This window comes from Scomber scombrus, chromosome 18 (assembly GCF_963691925.1).
Source record: "Scomber scombrus chromosome 18, fScoSco1.1, whole genome shotgun sequence".
NCBI classification, from domain to species: domain Eukaryota; kingdom Metazoa; phylum Chordata; class Actinopteri; order Scombriformes; family Scombridae; genus Scomber; species Scomber scombrus.
Window position 1 is genome coordinate 19,116,064 of NC_084987.1, and position 20,066 is coordinate 19,136,129.

At 38.2% G+C, this 20,066-nt stretch overlaps 1 protein-coding gene across 1 annotated transcript in view; it reads left to right on the top strand.

Annotated features, from left to right (window-relative positions):
* The window catches only part of clec16a (C-type lectin domain containing 16A), a 48,018-nt gene that overhangs the window by 12,212 nt on the left and 15,740 nt on the right, over positions 1-20,066 (top strand). The window contains exons 9-20 of the mRNA XM_062439588.1: positions 598-648; positions 1,305-1,421; positions 6,633-6,948; positions 8,219-8,330; positions 8,443-8,543; positions 9,113-9,232; positions 9,527-9,636; positions 13,338-13,382; positions 15,389-15,396; positions 16,237-16,279; positions 16,410-16,538; positions 17,126-17,246. Coding sequence (XP_062295572.1) covers positions 598-648; positions 1,305-1,421; positions 6,633-6,948; positions 8,219-8,330; positions 8,443-8,543; positions 9,113-9,232; positions 9,527-9,636; positions 13,338-13,382; positions 15,389-15,396; positions 16,237-16,279; positions 16,410-16,538; positions 17,126-17,246 — 1,273 coding nt within the window. The remainder of the gene's footprint in view (positions 1-597; positions 649-1,304; positions 1,422-6,632; positions 6,949-8,218; positions 8,331-8,442; positions 8,544-9,112; positions 9,233-9,526; positions 9,637-13,337; positions 13,383-15,388; positions 15,397-16,236; positions 16,280-16,409; positions 16,539-17,125; positions 17,247-20,066) is intronic.

The following is a 20,066-nucleotide window of genomic DNA, read 5'->3' on the forward strand; positions in this document are numbered from 1 at the left end:
TGCGCCCTCCCACCCACATTTCCCACAGAGCTGCGGGCCGCTGTCCTACCTATCTGAACCGAGGCCCTTGGTGTCGGTCCGGGGGCGGGGGTGCGATGCGATCGGTCTAATAAGTGACGACACTTTGCTCTCACACGCGCTGCATTTATATTCACACAAACACGCACAGTCACTCTCTAGCGTGCACTCTTGCTCACCCTAACCCTCGCTCACAAATAATGGAAAAATATATTTAAAATGTTCTTCCATGTGGCCTATATGGATGTTTTTGTATTTTGTATCATAATTTCACTTAAGGTTTTAACTTATTGTTGATTATGGCACACTCATTAACAAGAAAATTAAAACTGGCACTCTGTGTCAAAAAGGTTGCCTACCCCTGGTCTATAGAATGTCAGGAAATAGTGAAAAATGTCATCAAAATTCAAGATTCAATTTTCTTCTTTTGTTCAACCGACATTCCCAAACACAGTTATCTAATGGTTTCAGCACTATGCCTAGTCTCTCTCCAGTTTTATCTCATAAATGAGTGATTTTTTAATACTGTATATACTACTAGTATATGTATGACTTTTAGTGGTATTTTATGTCTTTCAGTCTGAAGAGCGAAAGATCAACCCTCAGGTGTCCCTCTACCTGCTGTCCCAAGTGAGAAATGAACACGAACACACACACACACACACATATATATTTTATCATGGGTTACCATATATTCATAAAGCCCTCTTCTTTCCTAGCACTGAGGCTCTTCATTGTAAGAAATATAAAGATTTCCTTGTACCACTCAGTGGAAGGCTTGTCTTGAAACAGTATGCATTTTCTTGCTAAGAAGGCACATAGTGAAAATATAATTCATTCTGCCTGTTTATCATTGAGTTGATCACATAGTAAAAGTTTTAAAGGTTAACGTAGAAGAAAAGCTGCAAGAGTAAAATATCTACCAGCTACTTCGGAACATTTTATGTCCTGATCTGACTCAGAAGGGCGGATTTGCTTTGTGTGTTGTTTTTAGAACATTTTTGTCATTCCGTTACTATGCAGCTTTTTTCTTTAGTCTTAATTAGTAAGTTTTACAGCCTCTTCTTTTTTATTCTGCACAACCTTAAAGCACAGTAACAACTAAATACTGCTGCATATAGGGAGGCATTCATATCCATGGTGATACTGCATGAGGGTCATAGGTTAGTGCACAGGACAGCGTTTTCTGGTAGACGGGACTTTGTTCACCTCACATTTTTTTACGATTCCTATTTTAAAACTTTGTTGTGTGTGTTATTCTGATTACTTGTTTTTGTACATGCCAGGTGTTTCTCATCATCCATTATAAGCCACTGGTCAACTCCCTGGCTGAAGTTATTCTCAATGGGGACCTATCTGTCTTCACCCTGCCGACAGACATGCACAGCACGCACAAGAACACGGTAACACACTCACACACACACACAGGTTTACACACTCTCCACACCACACACTACATATATAACAGACACGCTGCAGTCACATGAAACATGATTTAAAAACCACCATTTGAGACATATACACACATATACACACTGGGAGCACAGCACACAAGCACACCTACACAGGCAACTGCATGGATACATGCGTGTACACACACACACACACACACACACACACACACACACACACACACACAGAGACAGAGACAGAGACAGAGACAGAGTGGAGTTCCAGAAGTGAGTGTGGGTGGTTATGAGATTGCGGGGTCATGGTTTTTCTCCATGATTCACCCACATCAAGGCAGCAATATGCAAATGACCTACACTTTTGTTTTTTCTTTCCATTTTTCAAACATACTCTCCCTTATTTCCGTCTTTTCTCAGTTCGGGTCCTTGGATTCTTTTTTCATCTCAGCTTTCTATTGTCTTTCTTTGATGGTTTCTCTTTATTTATATCTGTATCTTCACGTTATTCCCCTCTCCTCTTTGTCTTTTCTTTCTGTCTCCCCCTTCTCTCTCCCTTATCTTCCCCAACTGATTCCCCTCTACACTCATATTCGAATATTTTCTTCTTTTCCTGTGGTTCGGTTTCTCTTCCTTCATCACCCCTCCCCCTCTTAATTTTTTGACCATCTGTAAAGTCAGGTGGGTGTGCTGAAGTAGTGAGCATTTCTGAGAACCCTTGTGGTAATTCTCTGTGCTGTGTGTATATGTGTGTGTGTGTGTGTGTGTGTGTGTGTGTGTGTGTGTGTGTGTGTGTGTGTGTGTGTGTGTGTGTGTGTGTGTGTGTGTGTGTGTGTGTGTGTGTGTGTGTGTGTGTGTGCGTGTATGCTAGAGCTGTGGCTGTTGTAGGAAGCAACCTACCTTTTCAGTGAATGTGAGTTGAGGCATGATGTCTTAACAATGTTGGTCTACCACAACAGAAGGCAGCCAGACCCAAACTATTACCTTCCAGCTATTCATTCAGCAATGCTTTTCTCTGCCGCTGCATTTTACAGGCTTTAAAAGTTCCACATGTACCAGATTTAATCATAAATGTCAAATTAACTTTGTAGTTTTTAAAAAGATTAGAGAAGTATAGGATGTGTATATATAGAGTCTAAAAGCTACTGAAATAGTTTTTATTTCAGGATTTTCTGTCAAAGAAACTAAACTGGAGATGGTTTCATGTAATGCGGTTCTCTAAACTGCTAATCTTGCTCATTTTCTGTATGTTTGTGTATTTTTGTCACTTTATTTGTGTTCACTTTACTTGCAATGGGATCTTTGATGCTTGCTTCTCTAAAAGGCACAACAACATTTAAACATAACTTCACTTGAATGATTCTTTTTCTCTGTTTAGGAGTCAAGTAAGGTCTTGTTATACTGAATGGAGGATAGGTTACTATTCTAGATGTATTAATTTACTGCATTTAACCTGAAGCCAGGTGTGTGTCTTTGTGTTCATGTTTATTGCTTGCATGTGCTCATACCTGCATTCACATGCATGTTAATTCTGCAGGCACATATGACACACATGGCAATTTCTGATGATGCATGTTAGATAATAAGAAGTTATCCAGTATTCATAGATCTGTTTTTATTTTTTTTTAATTAATGTTTAATTGAGTAATGATCATGACCACCACATCAGCTAGAACTGCTTGTGTGTTATGTTATTGTTTGACTTTTTGTAGATGAAAACCAGACAGACGCAGCATGGCCTCTGTTTCAGCACAGGTGGTCAAATGGCACTTCCTGTTTGTCTGTGATGTGGCAGGAAATTAGGTCACATGATGGAACACTGACAGAGATGGCTCACCTAACCCAGATCTCTTTCCTGGAAGAAGTGTTGTTTTTTTCTCTCTCTCTCTTCTCTCTCTCTCTCTCTCTCGTACATGTGTTTGCTTGCAAGTGCACCAGTTAGATACACAATGTCAACATCTGTATGCATGTGCAATACACATGCAGCTGCTTTAGTTGTGTGCACTTCCAAGTATATCTTTGACTTGCAAAAGGTGCCCTATTTCGATTTGCTGCCAGATGTTTGTGTCTGTGTGTGTGTGTCTGTGTGTGTGTGTGTGTGCCGTGCGTGCGTGCGTGCGTGCATGTGCGTGTGTGTGTGTGTGTTCACGCACGCAGGGGTTTGCCTGTGCGTTTATGTAGATTGTCTTGCATGCTCCCTGACCTCCATTAATTTCTCAGCATCGGCTCAGAGTGTGAGTGGTTTACCAGAACATAGTCGGCTAACAGGTGCAACACACTCTCACACACTCACACACACACACACACACTCTCACATACACACACACACACACACACAGTTTGTGGTTTATCTCTGAAAGCGTACACATTGTGTTTTTGGCAGCAACTACAATACAATCCTGAGTACTCAGACGTACCCAGCGATACAGAGAGATGGTCCAGATATCAGTGTTTTTATACATGCTGCTTTTTCAAGTTTAAAGACGTTTATTGTCACTGCAGTTATTCAAGTACAATCATGTGAAATACTTTGGACAAGAGGCCCCATTGCAGCAAAAACATTAAATAAAGAGATATATATTTATATAGAAAGACCGAATTTAAACTATATAGAAAGTTATTATACAGACAGCATTTATCGAATAAAGGATTGAAAAGCCACAAAAAGGTTGCTTAAGCAACCATTGGTCTGCTTGCTGCAGAAAGGCTTTCAACTTTATTTTGCTATGGGGTAAAAACAGGATGAAATACAAACCATTAAAGGCATTTTAAGCTTTGACAAACACTCTCCTGTATTGTCATGTTATTTACAAATCTACTAAGAAGTACTTCCCTACAAAGTTGGAGTTTAAATGGATGAGTAATTTTAATGTTTATTACTTACAAAACCACCTCTACATCTGTTCATGTAATCCTGTCGAGCTTAAGTTTTCAAGTTCCTTTCATGTGAACATGGTGGATAGCCAAAGAGGATGAGATCCAGTGATGGAGAAGAGAGGGGCAAGGCAGGAGAGGAATTAGGTTAATTAAAAAAGAAAGCGATTTTGCATTTGCAGTCATTAACCAGTAAATTGCCAGACAAAGCCAACTTTTGGTTTTGATTCATGGGAGGCACAGCTCTTTCCAGCAAGTGCAAATGCTGAGAAACTGCAACTGAGGCTCTTCTTGGCACACATTTGAATAAGGAGGCTGTCCCTACAGCCTCTGTACTCCAGGTGTGTATGTGTGTATCTATATACCTATATGTTCAGGTGCGTATGCGTTTGTGCTCGGTGGTTTGTGTTAGCATAAGAAGTCAAGTGAAATAGGGCTGCCTAGTTTCAGTGTGACATATCTGAACCTCTTCCTTTTTGTCTTCTGTAACAAACGTAATGCTTTTTATACAGAAGAAACCACAGATGACTTTATTTTGCAGCACCACTAGACTTTATATATTTTGATTTCCAATAGCTTCTCTCACTGGGGTCCACAGGAAAACAAATAATTACAGCTGTTTAATGTAAATGTATGAATCAGTCTTGTTAGTAGTTAAGCACAGTGACAAATGCATCCATGCACATTCACACTGATTAAATAGGTCATTAGAATTAATTAATTAAGCTGGCATGATTGTCCTTTTGGTTATTACATTACAATATGCAATCTTCCACTAGTGTGACAGTTATGTGTAGCCATCCTGAGGAGAGCCATTCAGTCAAATGCATTTTTAATATGATCTCACAGATATCGTGTGTTTTATGTAGAGTAGTGAAGTTTTACAGTGACTGAATACTGATTGCACTGCTGGTCTTCCAACCACTCCAAAGTGCTAAATAATGTATGCTACCGTTCATCCATTCACACACTGATGGTAGAGGCAACTATGCATTGTGTCAACCTGCTCATCAAGAGTTCTAATGCCCATTCACACACACTCACACACCAACGACAATGCTTTCGGGAGCAATTTAGGGTTCGATATCTTGCCCAAGCACAGTTGGACTTGCGGACTGGAGGAGCCATGGATCAAACCGCTGATCTTCTGATTAGTGGACGACTCGCTCTACCTCCTGAGCTACAACCGCCGATTCAGTTTTCAGAAAGGAACTGAATCAAACTCAAAACGGCCACTGTCCTCTACACTTAATCTAAAGACCAAATCATACCATGCAACATTTATTCTGCATGCTGCTTTGAAACAAAAAACTTCAATCTTGTAACTTGTAACTTTAATCTTAGATTGCTAGCTAAAATGAACGAATTAAGTGTTGTCATCCACAGTTTCATTCCTTGTTGTTTTGGTAACTGCAATTTTGACCCTCTACAATCTTCCTCTTTTTTCTTCTTTAAGTTTTATGTAGTCTTGTACTATTTGTGCTCATCTTGCAGTCAATTTGATGATTTTACCCTTAAGCCTAGTTCCCATAAATGTTTAAGTACAAGAATAACCAATAATTATTCAGTTTATTATCAGAATTTGTGGTTGTACTATTATTGCCATAAATACTCTGTTTTACTGTAAGTCAGTGTTCAAATCTTATCAATTACCAGCTGTTTCCTCTGCTCTCTCGGTGTGTGTGTGTGTGTGTGTGTGTGTGTGTGTGTGTGTGTGTGTGTGTGTGTGTGTGTGTGTGTGTGTGTGTGTGTGTGTGTGTGTGTGTGTGTGTGTGTGTGTGTGTGTGTGTGTGTGTGTGTGTGTGTGTGTGTGTGTGTGTGTGTGTGTGTGTGTGTGGTCATTTTCTCTTCTATTTTGATAAAGTCTACAAGGGGAAGTGGCTTCTGTGTTTTAACTGAATCTGATAACATGATAGTGCATGAAGGATTTACTGTAAGGCAATGTCTCTGTGTGTGTATGTGTGGTTTTGTGCTTGTGTAGTATATCGTTTGTATGTGTGTTCTCATGTGTGTCATTTTTCTGCATGCATGTCTAACCGTAAAGGGTTGCAGTGATATTGCTTTCTGGAAACGGTTTCTGGTCTATGATCTCAATATCTGACATTTGCTCCTTTTCTCTCCTTCTCGACAGTTTTTGTATTTTTTGTATCTAGCACATCTTGGGAGGTGTCACCACTCATTTATTTGAACCAAAACCATCATGCACATAAGGGGAACACTTATGATCACCTGAAAACACTGTCATACCAAAGAGATGATAAAATATTTATTATTTGATCCTCATTTCAAGGCATGTGATGTTTTTCCCCCTCTATACTTTTCAAACCCCCGCAGGCCAGTGCGGGAGGCGTGCGTCGGTTCACTAAGCCCCTAGAGTCCCTAGAACGCTCTCTGGAGCTGTCCCGCCACCGCGGCCGCAAGAGAACCCAGAAGAGGCCAAACTACAAGAACCTGGGCGAGGAAGAGGATGACGAAAGAGCTGGTGGAGGGGGAGGAGGCGGCAGCGGAGGAGGAGAGGAGGGCTGGGACGACGACGGCAGGGGAGGAGAGGGAGGCCGAGAGAGGGAGAAGGGAAAAGGTACAGAGGGAGTAGGAGGAGGAGGAGGTGGGAGTTCTAAGGGAAGCAGAGCGAGTGGTGAGACGGCGGAAGGTGAGTGTGTGTCTCATTGGACACAGCAGTACAGGACTGTGTTTGTGAGTGTCTCTTTAGTCCCATCAGTCAGATACAGTCTCCCATCATAATTCACCCTGGTTACCCAACAGCCACCTCAGCAGCAGCAGCCCTCGTCTCCAAACAGAAAACAGTTACACTGACTTTTTAAAAGAGAGAATAACTGAAAGATTTTACAACTTAATTTGTATTAACATCACATGTTTAACTGTGACTGTGCTTTGCTTTTTTGCTGTTTCTTAAATTATTTAAAATCTGGGCCCTTAATTCAGTGTGAACATGATTCTTGCAGTTCATTGCCAAATTGAGATTAGACAATGCAACCTCTTCAGATTTTAAGAATAAAAAAGGAAGTGTGAGGAAAAACAACAAAATTTAGAAAAATGCTTCAGTGTTTAAGTCGAGCCTTAAAAAAAAAAGAAAGCAGAACAAATGGCAAAGGCAAAAACAAAGTCAATTTGATTGAAATATTCCTCTTTGGCTAGTTTTGAGATGAGGCCTCCTTCTTTTTTGCTGCTTCCCCTGTCTGTTACCTTTTTAATTTCCCCATGGATAACATGGCTACCACTGATCACATGTCCTACACAATGTCCATGGCAGTTGACTGTCCATTTCCACGGTGACAAACCATCCATCCTGTGCTCCTCACCTCTCCGCCTGTCTCTCACTCTTGCTCTGTGTGCATGTGTGTGTTCGTTAGTATCGGAGTGTGTACATGTTCAGTAAAAAGCGACCATTTCACTCATCTGAAATGATTCCTTCTTCACTATGACCGAAGATAATCTTTTTGCAGGGCTACACAGTCTTCAACGACTGATGTTTTTTGAAGGCCCAAATGCACAAAACTACTTTTGACAGCATGATTTTGAACGCAAGTAAGACCGTGGGCTGCAGGGGAACAAATAGTTTCACAATGAGGCATGTACCATGGGTGGAAAAAGGACACCTACCCTTGTCAAGAATTGATAAGAAAAGTTCTAATAAAGAAGTAGGATTGACAGTAATTTCTAACTTGATGGAAACTCTTTTGCTTTTGAACAAAATTTGTATCTGTTAATTGAACAAGACACCGATAGCACAATGTCTTTCATTTGGACCAGTGAAGGAGGAGAAGGAATCACTTCAGGCTGTAAATTCACAGTCACTGGTGAAAATAGCCCCTTTATTATAAAAAAAACCCAAAACAAAATACATTCACATTTATGAGCATTTCTACAGGTAAATACAAAGCATGTATGTGTGCACACAGAGATTGAGATGGTGGTGATGGAGAAGTGTAAGGTGTCAGAGCTGACGGAGCAGAACATCACTGATGAGGAGAAGACTGCAGCAGCCACCCGCACACACACGCAGAGGAGCAGGTACATGTTATATCTGAACACATTGAACCATTAGATTGGTCTTGAAGTGGAAAGAATTAATAAAAGGAAAGAAGTTTTTGTGGCTGATGTTATCTTCTATCTCTCTCTGCAGACCGTTCTTAGACATGGTGTACAGTGCCCTGGACTGCACCACTGATGACTACCATGCTCTGTTTGTCCTGTGCCTGCTCTATGCTGTCTCTCACAGCAAAGGTTGGCCTTTCTGTTCATTTATACACACATTTATATATATATGCACACACATGCTCATTCTAAATAGCTTATGAATGACATTAACTGTGCTGCATATGTACAATAAAGCAGCAGGACAATGGACAGTTACTTGGCCTCTTGAAGCCACATTGGAGGTTTCATAAAAACACAGTTCACAGGACTTGACTGACAAAAGAGAACTGAATACATATGATTCATTTCTGTGAAATTCTGTCCCTTAAATCTGAACAACCATGGCTAAGATAATTGTAGCATTTTGGCTAGCTAGTTTTATTATATTATCGAGTTGTCACTGTTTTATTGTAAAAAAAATATGAACCTGATTATAACATTTCTAGTTCAGGTTAGCAGTAATGAATGAAATATACAGTAGTAGTGTGTTATACTTTTGTATGAATGAACACGTTCTATTTTTGTCTCATACTACTAATATAAACCCTATTTGAGGTTATATCAATTTTGAACAAACATACAACATTATTGTATTCATTTTTATGTCACAGCATCTGCATACAGGCTTTTCCCTACAGCTTTTTGTCTCTCTGTAGGTATAAACTGTGATCTTCTTGAGCGGCTGCAGCTGCCAGTCCCAGAGCAGGAGAGGAGCTCCTACAGTTTGGTGCTGGCAGAGAGATTGATCAGAGTTATGAGTCAGGCAGCACAGCCAGGTAACACGCACACACACACAGATTTCTTTTTTTGGTATGTCTTGCATTAACATGTTTTGCATTACCTCCCGATATTTTGCTGTCAATGGCAAAATGTTTTATGTTCTCTTACAATAAACTTTGTGTGAAGATGTTATCAAACATGTAGCTCAAAAACCATATTTACAGTTTGTGTCATGGACATATTTTTCATTGTATTTTGACATTCATATTGTACACATTATGTTTGCTTTGTTTATGGAACTATTTATTGTGATTACTTATTCATACGTTTCTCTTTATATATATGTGTAGATGGTAAAGTGCGTCTAGCTACCCTGGAGCTGACTTGCCTTTTATTAAAGCAGTCTGTGCTGTCTGGAAACCACTGTATAATCAAAGATGTCCACCTGGCCTGCCTGGAGGTACAGTACACATACACAAACGCATGCTACTCTAACACATACATATCTGTATAAGGGTCAGTGACAAATGAGGATTGGCAAGATGAGAAATTCAAAAATGTCTTAAAAATACTTTAAAAGCATGCATCAGGCTTATATTTTGTGTTTTTGTTGGTTTTTATGTCATTTGAAATGACATTTGCAACAATTTGTTTTTACCTAAAGTAAGACTGAGTGCTCCTGAAGATGTCCCATGGTGTAACCACAAAAGAATGATAACTATAAAACATTTTAATCACCTACGTACATTGTATTTAAGTGCATTTATAAAAAAGTATTCCTTCATTTCAATTTAAATGCGTTTTGTCAATATTGAGCAGAACAACAATTGTTTCTAAATAAGTTGAGGTCAATGATGTAAAATGTGTTAAAAACCATTTTGTTGCGTTGCAAAAGTGGATTATATTTATTCCACATTTATTTTCCTGTACGTAATCAGATTTTTATGCAAAAATACTGCTTATACCAACTGGACACTGGGTTGCATCAATGGATATAACCAGTATTTTCATATAAATCTGATACACCATATTCCTTCTATAGTCAAACACGATTGTTAGTTGAAGAAATTCACACTGAAAATCAAATATGACAGTTAACGAGGTTCACTGAACACATGTTATTTCAGTTTAGAAAAAGGAACATCTGACAACAAGAAATGATTAGGATATTATATTTTAAATCCAGTCAAGAAACAATAATTGTAATCTCATTTAATAAATGAACTCACTTCTTCAAGTGTAAATTGTGCTGGGGGAAAAAAAATGTAATTTCATCATAAAATTTTACTCATGAAGAAAAAAAAATTACCTTACAACAACAACAACAACTCATAAGTCAACTCATAACTTGTCTTCTATTTTGAATACAGTTGATACAAATGTAATCTGACAATAAGAATTTTGGATAACGTATCGTTAAAAGATGTGTGTGGACAGAGAGAGAGAGGAACTGGTTCCAGTCCTCCGTCAAGAGTTCAGAGGTTCTGACTCAGAGATGATGTTATTATATTATAAAGTGGTCAGGTGGTTCAGAGATGATGTTATTATATTATAAAGAGGTCAGGTGAAGACATTCTTCCCACCCAGCTGTTTCATGCAGCAGAATTCAGACATGCTTGTTTTCCTTGTTAGAAGAAGGCATCAAATGGGGGAAAATGTATTTTATTTATTTAGTTTGATTGTTTTAGTTTTGTTTATATTAGTAATGAAATAGCAGAACATTTCTCATTTAAATGAATTATTGGAAAGCTACTGTACATGTTCAAAAGTAGGTTTTTAATAACATGGCTTTTGTCTCAATATTTGAAATGTAGTTCTTAAAGTAAATATTCAGTAAGTAAATATTCATTTTAATTCATTCTTATGAATTAACAATGTTTTTCTAGGTTTACACCATTGGATATCTAAACTGAGCAAGCCTGACCAAGTCCAAAAAAACGTCAGTTTATGAGTAATTGTTAAGAGCTTCTAACCTCAGGCAGCAGTTATGATCATCAGGGGTCCTTCTCTGTAAAACCACTTCCTGTTATATGGCCTTCTTCACAATTTAAACAAAATGGCCTTTTATACTACAAGACGCTTCACATGGTTCACTTGACTTGACGTGATTCCCAAATTATATGTAATATTTAGAACAATTGTATTCCATTAACCTTTACTTAATATGAAATAGTGATAATATAAGATCATGCCAAACTAGTTGATGTGGTGTTTTATTGAGAATTTGAGCATTTTTAAGCAAGTGTAATTTTTGGTTAAAGTTTTGATTGTTACACCACTGGACATGTTTGCCATAATCCTCTGATATATTCTCTCAAAATGGATTAAAAGCAGAAATTTTATACCCCTTTAAATTTGACTAAACCAAATGGAAACAAAAAAAGTAGCGTCATGTCATTGACCCATCAACATATCACACACAGACTCAATAGCTCCTCATTAAAAGACACATATATAGATTTCACTAGTCAGAGGTTCAGAGCAGGCAAGACAAATGATTTCATTCTTGAGCCATTCATACTTGTCCTACTTCCATTAAACTCATATAGCACTTCCTCAAAATCCATAGCTGCACAGTTTCTCAATGAGTACTACCTTGTGGTTATGACCTCAGACATATTTTCAGCAGATGTTGACTGATTTCAAAATGATGATAAGTCAGACCTTAATGTTCTTCTTCTCCACCACTCTGCCCAAACCTCAAATCTCACCACACTAAATGTCTTCGTTGTCATTTACTTATTTGGCTTTCATGTACTTATTTGGCCTCCCTTCTCCTTCCAAGCAATTTCTTCCTCAACCTTCTGGGAATTTTTTTATTTCCTCTTCCATCACTTTAGGGTAATCCTTTCTGCCCTTTGTTTTTACACTCCCCCTTTCTCACAGCTACAGGATTTACGAGAAGAAGTTGTGGTGCTGCTTGTCTGATTTATTATTTTTTTAAGTTTATGGGGAAATTATTGACTATATTATAAAAGTGAACTGAAACCTGGTCATGGTTATTTTACCACTATTTGTCCTAACAGGTTTTACTTAATGTTGGTATCAACCATGAACATCATTGGAAGTTTCTGCTTGAGGGATTTCCCTACTCTGACACAGTTTAACATTAATTACTAGCCCATTTAAACTAGGGAAATGTACCTTTGGCTGTAATGGTTAAGTTGAGAACTTTATTATTAGTTTTTTGTTTAGTTCCTTTTTTTTTTTTTTTTGACGCGATACCCTTTCCTACTTTGAAAAAAGTCTTTGCCCTGCTTTGGAAAAAATTGCTGACTAGACATGTTACTAATCTCACAGACAGGAAAACAGGCGGGCATTCCCAGCGTTAGTGTATTCAGTGTTAATCACACACCACTTCACATTGTTCTAAGGTTACCATGTCTAAAGCAACTGTCTTTCTACTGTAAACAGTGGCACATCCTGTTACTATCCTTAGCTCTCTGATACTTGGTGTGAATGGACAAAGCATGGAGGCACTTAGTGCTGTTTCACTAGAAGTTGCTCATGTAGTATGACTCCATCCTTTTTTCGGTAACAGCAGTTCCTCCGAGTTTGCCTCTGAAAAGTCATCTAGTGTTACGCACAGCATTTGAGTGTGATTCACTCCACATTTTACAATGATATAAATTATATTTATATATATTGTCAGAGTTGTTTTGTTATAATTAAGCCCTACATTTGCTGTAACTTTTCTTTAAAAATCCAATGCAAATTAATTGTATTGTTTTGCTTTTTCCCAATGCTGTAAATGGTGGTTATGTGTAAAAACTGCAAGTCAAAAGGAAATAAATGTTGTTTAAATAGATCATCATAATGTGTTTTACAATCTAGATGAGTAAAACCTGTTTTTCTAAATTATCTCAAACTGGTGGTCCACTAAAAAAACATAATATACAACTTAAGACTCAAATGCATTTTAAAATAAAATGGCCTAGAAAATGTAGTAAGATCAAACAATGCAGGGATTGATTGATTTTGCATCAGTTCAACTGATTGTATGTGATTTTATAACGCAGTTACTTGATTTTGTGCCCTACCTGTTCATTGGAAGAGGATATGGATTTTTTTACCTCTGTGCATGTATAACAATATTGGAAGTTCCGACTGGATTTGCCATGATTTCGCAATTTTGATATCATGTCACGTTTGTGTTTGCAGGGTGCCAGAGAAGAAAGTCTACATTTACTGCGGAGATTCTATAAGGTGAGCAAATGCACCAACAGACACTTAAACAGGTTAAAGTACTGAAAGCTTTGAGAAAATTAACAAGTTATTAACACATGGACAAGCAGACTGATATTTTCTAACATCTAATTCTATAGATGTAAAATATTTCAATTTCCACTGTTTCCAACTGCAGTAGCACAATAGGATTTAATTTGCCAGTCGTACCATGATAACTGTTTGCTGTTCTGATCCTTGTTTGCTGTACAGAAGCAAAGTCAGTAGTTTGTTATGAAGGTATTATTGGTGCAAAAGGTTTGAGCACCTGTAACAGTGGAATTTGTAGTTGTGTACAGTGATTGTGTATGTGTATCAGTACATTGGAGGTCACATACTATGAGTTGTGTACTTGTAGATATTTTCTCTCCACAAATACAACACAACACTTACACATTCACAAATTCTTAATTACAGATGCACAAATCCTATTTTACAAGTCACAGATTAAAAAACTGACAGGGTCACATTTTTGTTCCTATTGTTGTAGTATATTTGGTGCAAAACATATTTGTGTACCTGTATCAAACAATGTGAAGAAGCAAATCTGAATGTGAACTTGTGCAATAAATGTTCAATGTATGTAAAATAATTTCTCACGAAAATATTTGTGTTCTTTAAAAACACAAATCGATAAGTACAACTGCTCGAATCTTCCCCACGAGTCACAGATTCTGTTTCCTTCAACTACAAATCACAAATCGCGCCTCCACTGAGATATGTGGTGCAGAACTATCTGTGCATTCAGTCTATGGAGCAAAAGGCGGGTGCTGATCTGAGATCGACTCGAATGTGTTAGTGTTGTGTTGTATTTGTGGAGAGAGAAAAAATCTACAAGTACCTCAAATGTACTGATACACATACACAATCACAATCAGTTACAGGTACTCAAACCTTTTGCACCAATAATACCTTCATAGTTTGTCTTCAGTTAAATCAGAACAAAGAGGCAGACGGGCAGACTGCCACTCTGGTGTTACAAGCAGTTCTTAACCAGTGTTATTATTATTATTATTATTATTATTATACCTTGTTAAGTCTGTTCAAACCTTGAAACCCCCTGCAGATAAGATTTTATTGGTGTGGGCGTGTCTGTTTGCGTGTTCATGTGCATGCAGCTGTGTGTGCATGTATCCACTGACTATAACTGGAGTCATTTCTTTGAAGGTGTAATAGGTAAAACTGAAAGTGTTCCCGTATATACTGTACAATGTTGTGTGACCTTACACACAAAGGCTAGATGCTCTTCAGTGCAGTTTTCTGTTTCTCTTTGACTATCTTTAGATATCAGCTTTAGAATCAGTCACAGAGGCCAAGAGAGGCAGAAAAAAGTTTCTTTACAGCATTCGGGAGAATATCGATGCAAAAGATATGCTGTTAGTTTGATTATTGCTCAGAGGTGGTTCTGTGAGCCAGTTTACATAAAAGCCTCAGGTGATTTTTAAATCCTGACTCAACAAATGGTTCCTCTCAAATATCTACACAACACAAAAATACACATTAGGTCATGGTCACAGTGGAACAATGAAACAGTATAGCTGCTTTCTTCAGGACACGGAAGAAGCAGAAGCTGAACAATGAATCTTTTCTAAATTTAATGTTTAATTAAAGTGTATTTGTATCGATGAGTAATAGCATTGGCTATTTATATTAGATAATAGCTTAAGTGCTTCATATTATATATGTCATAGCTAATTTAATAGTTTCTTATCAGTACATATCTACTCAGCATCACATTCATCAATTAAAAAAAACTTGAATCCTTTGACAAACATGCTAATTTATTTATTTATTATAGCATTACATTTGACCATGATCAGCATTACATTGAATTTGTTGGCATTATATTTTATCTGAAATATTAATTTCTATAACTTCTAGCTATGGTACTTTTCCATTTACACTTGAATAGCAAGTGGAATATTCCAGCCTAGATGTGCAGTATGACAGTGGTGAGATGGACAAGATGAACTAGAGTATATTTATAGGGTAAACAGTCACTAGCTCAGATGCTTAGATGCTCAACCATGCATGTCCAAACTACTTGTGTTATCTGTCCAGCCTGTCCTGTTTTTTTTAGTACACGCCATTATGTTGTTGATGGTAGATCAAACAATGAAGAATTCCTCTCCAACCCCACCTTTCGTTTTTATGGATGATTGTAGTGGAGCATACAGCACAGATACTGTCAGTTTCATGTTTACGAAATACTCCTGATAAGAAACAGTCCTTGTTAAGCAAGTTGCCGGTCTATTGCGTGCAACTGTAGAGGAATGCAGTGACATAGGGCGTCTGACACAGTGCAGAAATATGACCACACATTGAACATGCTTTTTCCCCTGAAGAGAGTACTACTCATGTAAAGGTGCTGTGAGAGTGTGTCTACCTTCACACACTGATTCAGAGTCTTCATGTACAGGCTTGTGCAGACAGATGAGTCACCTGATGAATATATGATATACCAGTGGCTATGACAAAGCATATAAACAAGGAAAGCATAAAAGAGGGAATCTGAACAAATTATCATCTCTGCAGGATACCAAAGTAGCTTGTTAAGTATTGTCAGAGTTTCAATCAAGAAAGAATGTATAGATGTGTGCAATAAACATCCTTCTTTCTACTTGCATGATAACTAAAATGTGCAAATAATTCAGTGTGTATAGTTTTTATGTGGAGCTTATTTCTGCTTTCATGCATACACAGATCTTATTGTGTGAATGTATCTGTTCTGTGGACAGATATGCTTTAAGCATAGTTGTCCGTTAGTTACCTTATTACAACTTACACTTATTTGTAATTGGCTTCCACTTTTGTTATATCATCGCAGGGTGAGGAGATCTTTTCTGGACATGTTTGAAGATGAATACAGGAGCATGACGGTAAGTTGGCATTCCTTTCATATTCAGTTTGTTTTTGCTTCCTCCTTGAAAAATGATTCACCAGAGCTCATAAATACAAACTTGATATTATGGGCTTGTCTGTACTAATGCAAATGTTTGCGTGATGCAGAGTAAACCGCTCAATGTTGAGTATCTAATGATGGATGCTTCAATACTGCTGCCACCCACCGGCACCCCGCTGACGGGCATCGACTTTGTCAAGAGGCTGCCTTGTGGAGACGTGGAGAAGACACGCAGGGTGAGTCCATTCACAACAGGTTGTTAGATCCCTTTGAAAATTAGGTCTTGTAGTGAAAATAAGAGAGGTCCTTTTTATCTTTGGGGCAAAAAAAATTACCAATTAGAATTCCTTTTCACTTATGACAAATACTAGTTGACATTTACACATTGTAATTGCTGACATTTTCTATAATTGTAAGCTTAAGGTATGAGGCGTGGGAATCAGTGCAATCAGTGGTGTATTTGATGCATGGGTGGTGTGTGTTGACGAAACAAGCTCCTACAGACATTTTCAGTAATTACACAATAAAACTCATAGCAGGTGGACCTCACATTATATACTTTTGGTTTCGTGTTCTTTCAAAAACCCTGCTAATGACACCATATGACAAATGACACCAGACTGGAAGCACTCAGATGAAAGATAAAATGTATAAGTCTGATTTTGACAGTAATATAACTGCTGTATGATTGATATCTCACCCGTTGTTTTCTACAGTAATTGGGTTTATTTGCAGTACATTCATTGATTTGTTGTAACTCTCAGTTACAGATTGGAAGGGTGAATTAACGTGTGTGTGTGTGTCCTCCTCCCTCTCCTCACAGGCAATCCGCGTGTTCTTCATGTTGCGGTCATTATCGCTCCAGCTGCAGGGAGAACCTGAGACACAGCTGCCTCTGACCAGACCTGAGGACCTAATCAAGACTGATGATGTCTTAGACCTCAGTAAGACACACACACACACACACACACACACACACACACACACACACACACACACACACACACACACACACACACACACGTAATGTTATGACCTAGCTCAAGTGGCCACAACAAAAGTGAGACACACCATGTCAAAGTTTAACAAACATTTTCATTTAATCAAATCAAACCAAATCAAAGGTGGTGAAAGCTTAAAGTATGAGATGTGGAAGTCAGTAGGATCAGTGATGTATAGGTGGTGTTGGTGTTGGAAGGTGCATGAAAGCAAAAAAACTAAAGCAGCAATTATATCAAACCAATGAGTATCTGGAGGGGAGAAGAGAGAGATGCAAACAGCAGCAACAGCAACAAGCAAGAGAAACAAGCTGCTAACTGCAGTCAGGCTTTATCACCTGGGGAACACTGGCATCTGATGAACCCAGTTGGGCCAATTAGCCACCTGTGGAGCAGAACAGACAGACCAGTGAATAAACAGCAAAGCCAAGATGACAGAGATCATCTCTCACACACACAGAGAGAGAGAGAGAGAGAGAGAGAGAGAGAGAGAGAGAGAGAGAGAGAGAGAGAGAGAGAGAGAGAGAGAGAGAGAGAGAGAGAGAGAGAGAGAGAGAGAGAGAGAGAGAGAGAGAGAGAGAGAGAGAGAGAGAGAGAGAGAGAGAGAGAGAGAGAGAGAGAGAGAGAGAGTATTTTTATCATAAAAGCTTCTTCAGCTCTCAAAATCCAACTACAGGCTACAAGAAAGCTAATATGCATTTTTATACTGGGAGATAGAGTTGAACTTCAGGGTGCACAAGGACAATATAAAAGTCAAAATACAGTCTAATAAGAGCATTAAAAGTATAACCTAAGAAAGAAATACAGGCACTGCTTAACTACCATAACAACAGAAGAACGTCAACTCTTTCTACTGTAAAGTATCAGACTCACATTTGTAATTCTCTCACACACTTTCACTCACACATACTCTCACACTCTCTGGGAAAGAGTGCAGTTTTAATGATACCCAATCATGCACATGCAAACATTGACAACCACAGCAACACCGAGACGAGCGCACGGTCACACTCACTCTCAAGCATCTATGCACAGTTTCCCACACACTGAGATAACCTTGATACTCCTCTTTTACCGACACAGGTGTATAGATGATGTTTTGGAAACTCACACGTGGTTACTACAGAGTAATGTAAAAAGGAGCAATTATCTTGTCCTTGTACTGTCACAACCTCACAACACTTATCTGTAACATGAAGGAAGGCTGCAAATCTGCTACCTATAACTGGAAATTAGTAGAAATGTTTAAAGCCTCGCTCCAGCCTGTGTTACTTCCTGTTTTAACGGTTAATGTTCTTTCTCAAACAGAGAGTGGGGGTGTGGTTAATAGGATGTAAACCGTTACCATGGTGACCAGATTTCACTTCCAACACACTAGTGATGTGTGTCAGAATGGTGGTTATATTATTGCCTAACGTGTCCACTTACTACAGCATTAGTTATATAGACATGGTTACATGTCAGTAACAGAGATATGGCTTCTCTATTGATGGATCAACTATCCTAAACACTTACATCTTTTACTACTTTTTTTATTTTATAGTAAATGCACTATATGTAAATATAATGAATGCAAAAGTAAATCTTCCCCCTCAGTGGCCAGGCCCAATTCTACCATGCTGCAAAAGCATGCATTGCAACCTTGGTTTAATATTTTGCAACCTCTTTGGAAATTTGAGTAATAAATACCAAGTGCAGAAGTGCAAAGACCGTGAGTGTCTCCATGCACACCTGCTCAGCGACAGCTCAACAAACGGAAAGCTTTTCTGCAGGAAATGTCTGGATCACATGTACACATTACATATATGTGGTGATAACTGATTTTTCATGTATTAGTTACTATAATCACAATAGAAACAAAAAGTCATGAAGTTGATTTGGTAAAACTGTTTATATGATTATTTTGGAGTAACACTATTTCAGCATTAATTCTAATGTATTTTACCTCATACTAGGTCACATAGTTTAGTCATTAATATCACACAACAAGGTTTGCATCGCAATGTCTTTCAAGGACAACACATGAGACACTACTTTTGCATCAAGAAAGTTGGAAAAGAGGCTGATGAGCCCTTCTAACCAGAAGTCTTCTTCATAAAAAGCAGAATATCGAGTTATAATTGACCAGTCTCATGTGTGTAGAGGTATGTGTGGTTAATCCGTAGCAGCCTGGATTTGTTTTCAGGTGATTAAATGAAGGTAAACACAGTAACACACCACTTCTCAGAATCTGCCTTACACAACATACAGTATCTGTCCTGCTGCCTGTAGATGCTGCAGGGATTTAATGAACTGAAAGAGAAACTTGTCATACAATATAAACTGCTGTGGACAGCAGGTACTGTAAGAATCACCCACATTCATTTATAGATCAGTGCAGACTGATTTACTGACCTTCCTGCTCTCACCACATTAAACGCTATTTTCTGTGCTGATTTTGGTTTTGGAGTGTTCAATTGAACAAAATTATATTTGAAGTATTAATCTGTTGTTGCATCAAGTATTTAGTTTGAAACGCAGGTGCTTGATACTGTATCAGTAGCCTGTGTGACATTCACAAAAACAAAGGGATTTATTGAGGATGATTTATGACTGCAGCATCGTACTATAGCCATACACCATCATTCAATTTTAGCAACAGCCTAATTTTTTACATTTTGAGCATAACATTAAGTTATTTGTCAAAAAATATTTGGCAAACAGTGTGGCTAATCAACATTAATGTCTTTAAATTGCCAAAATACAGTGGAGGGCACCTTTAGGTGT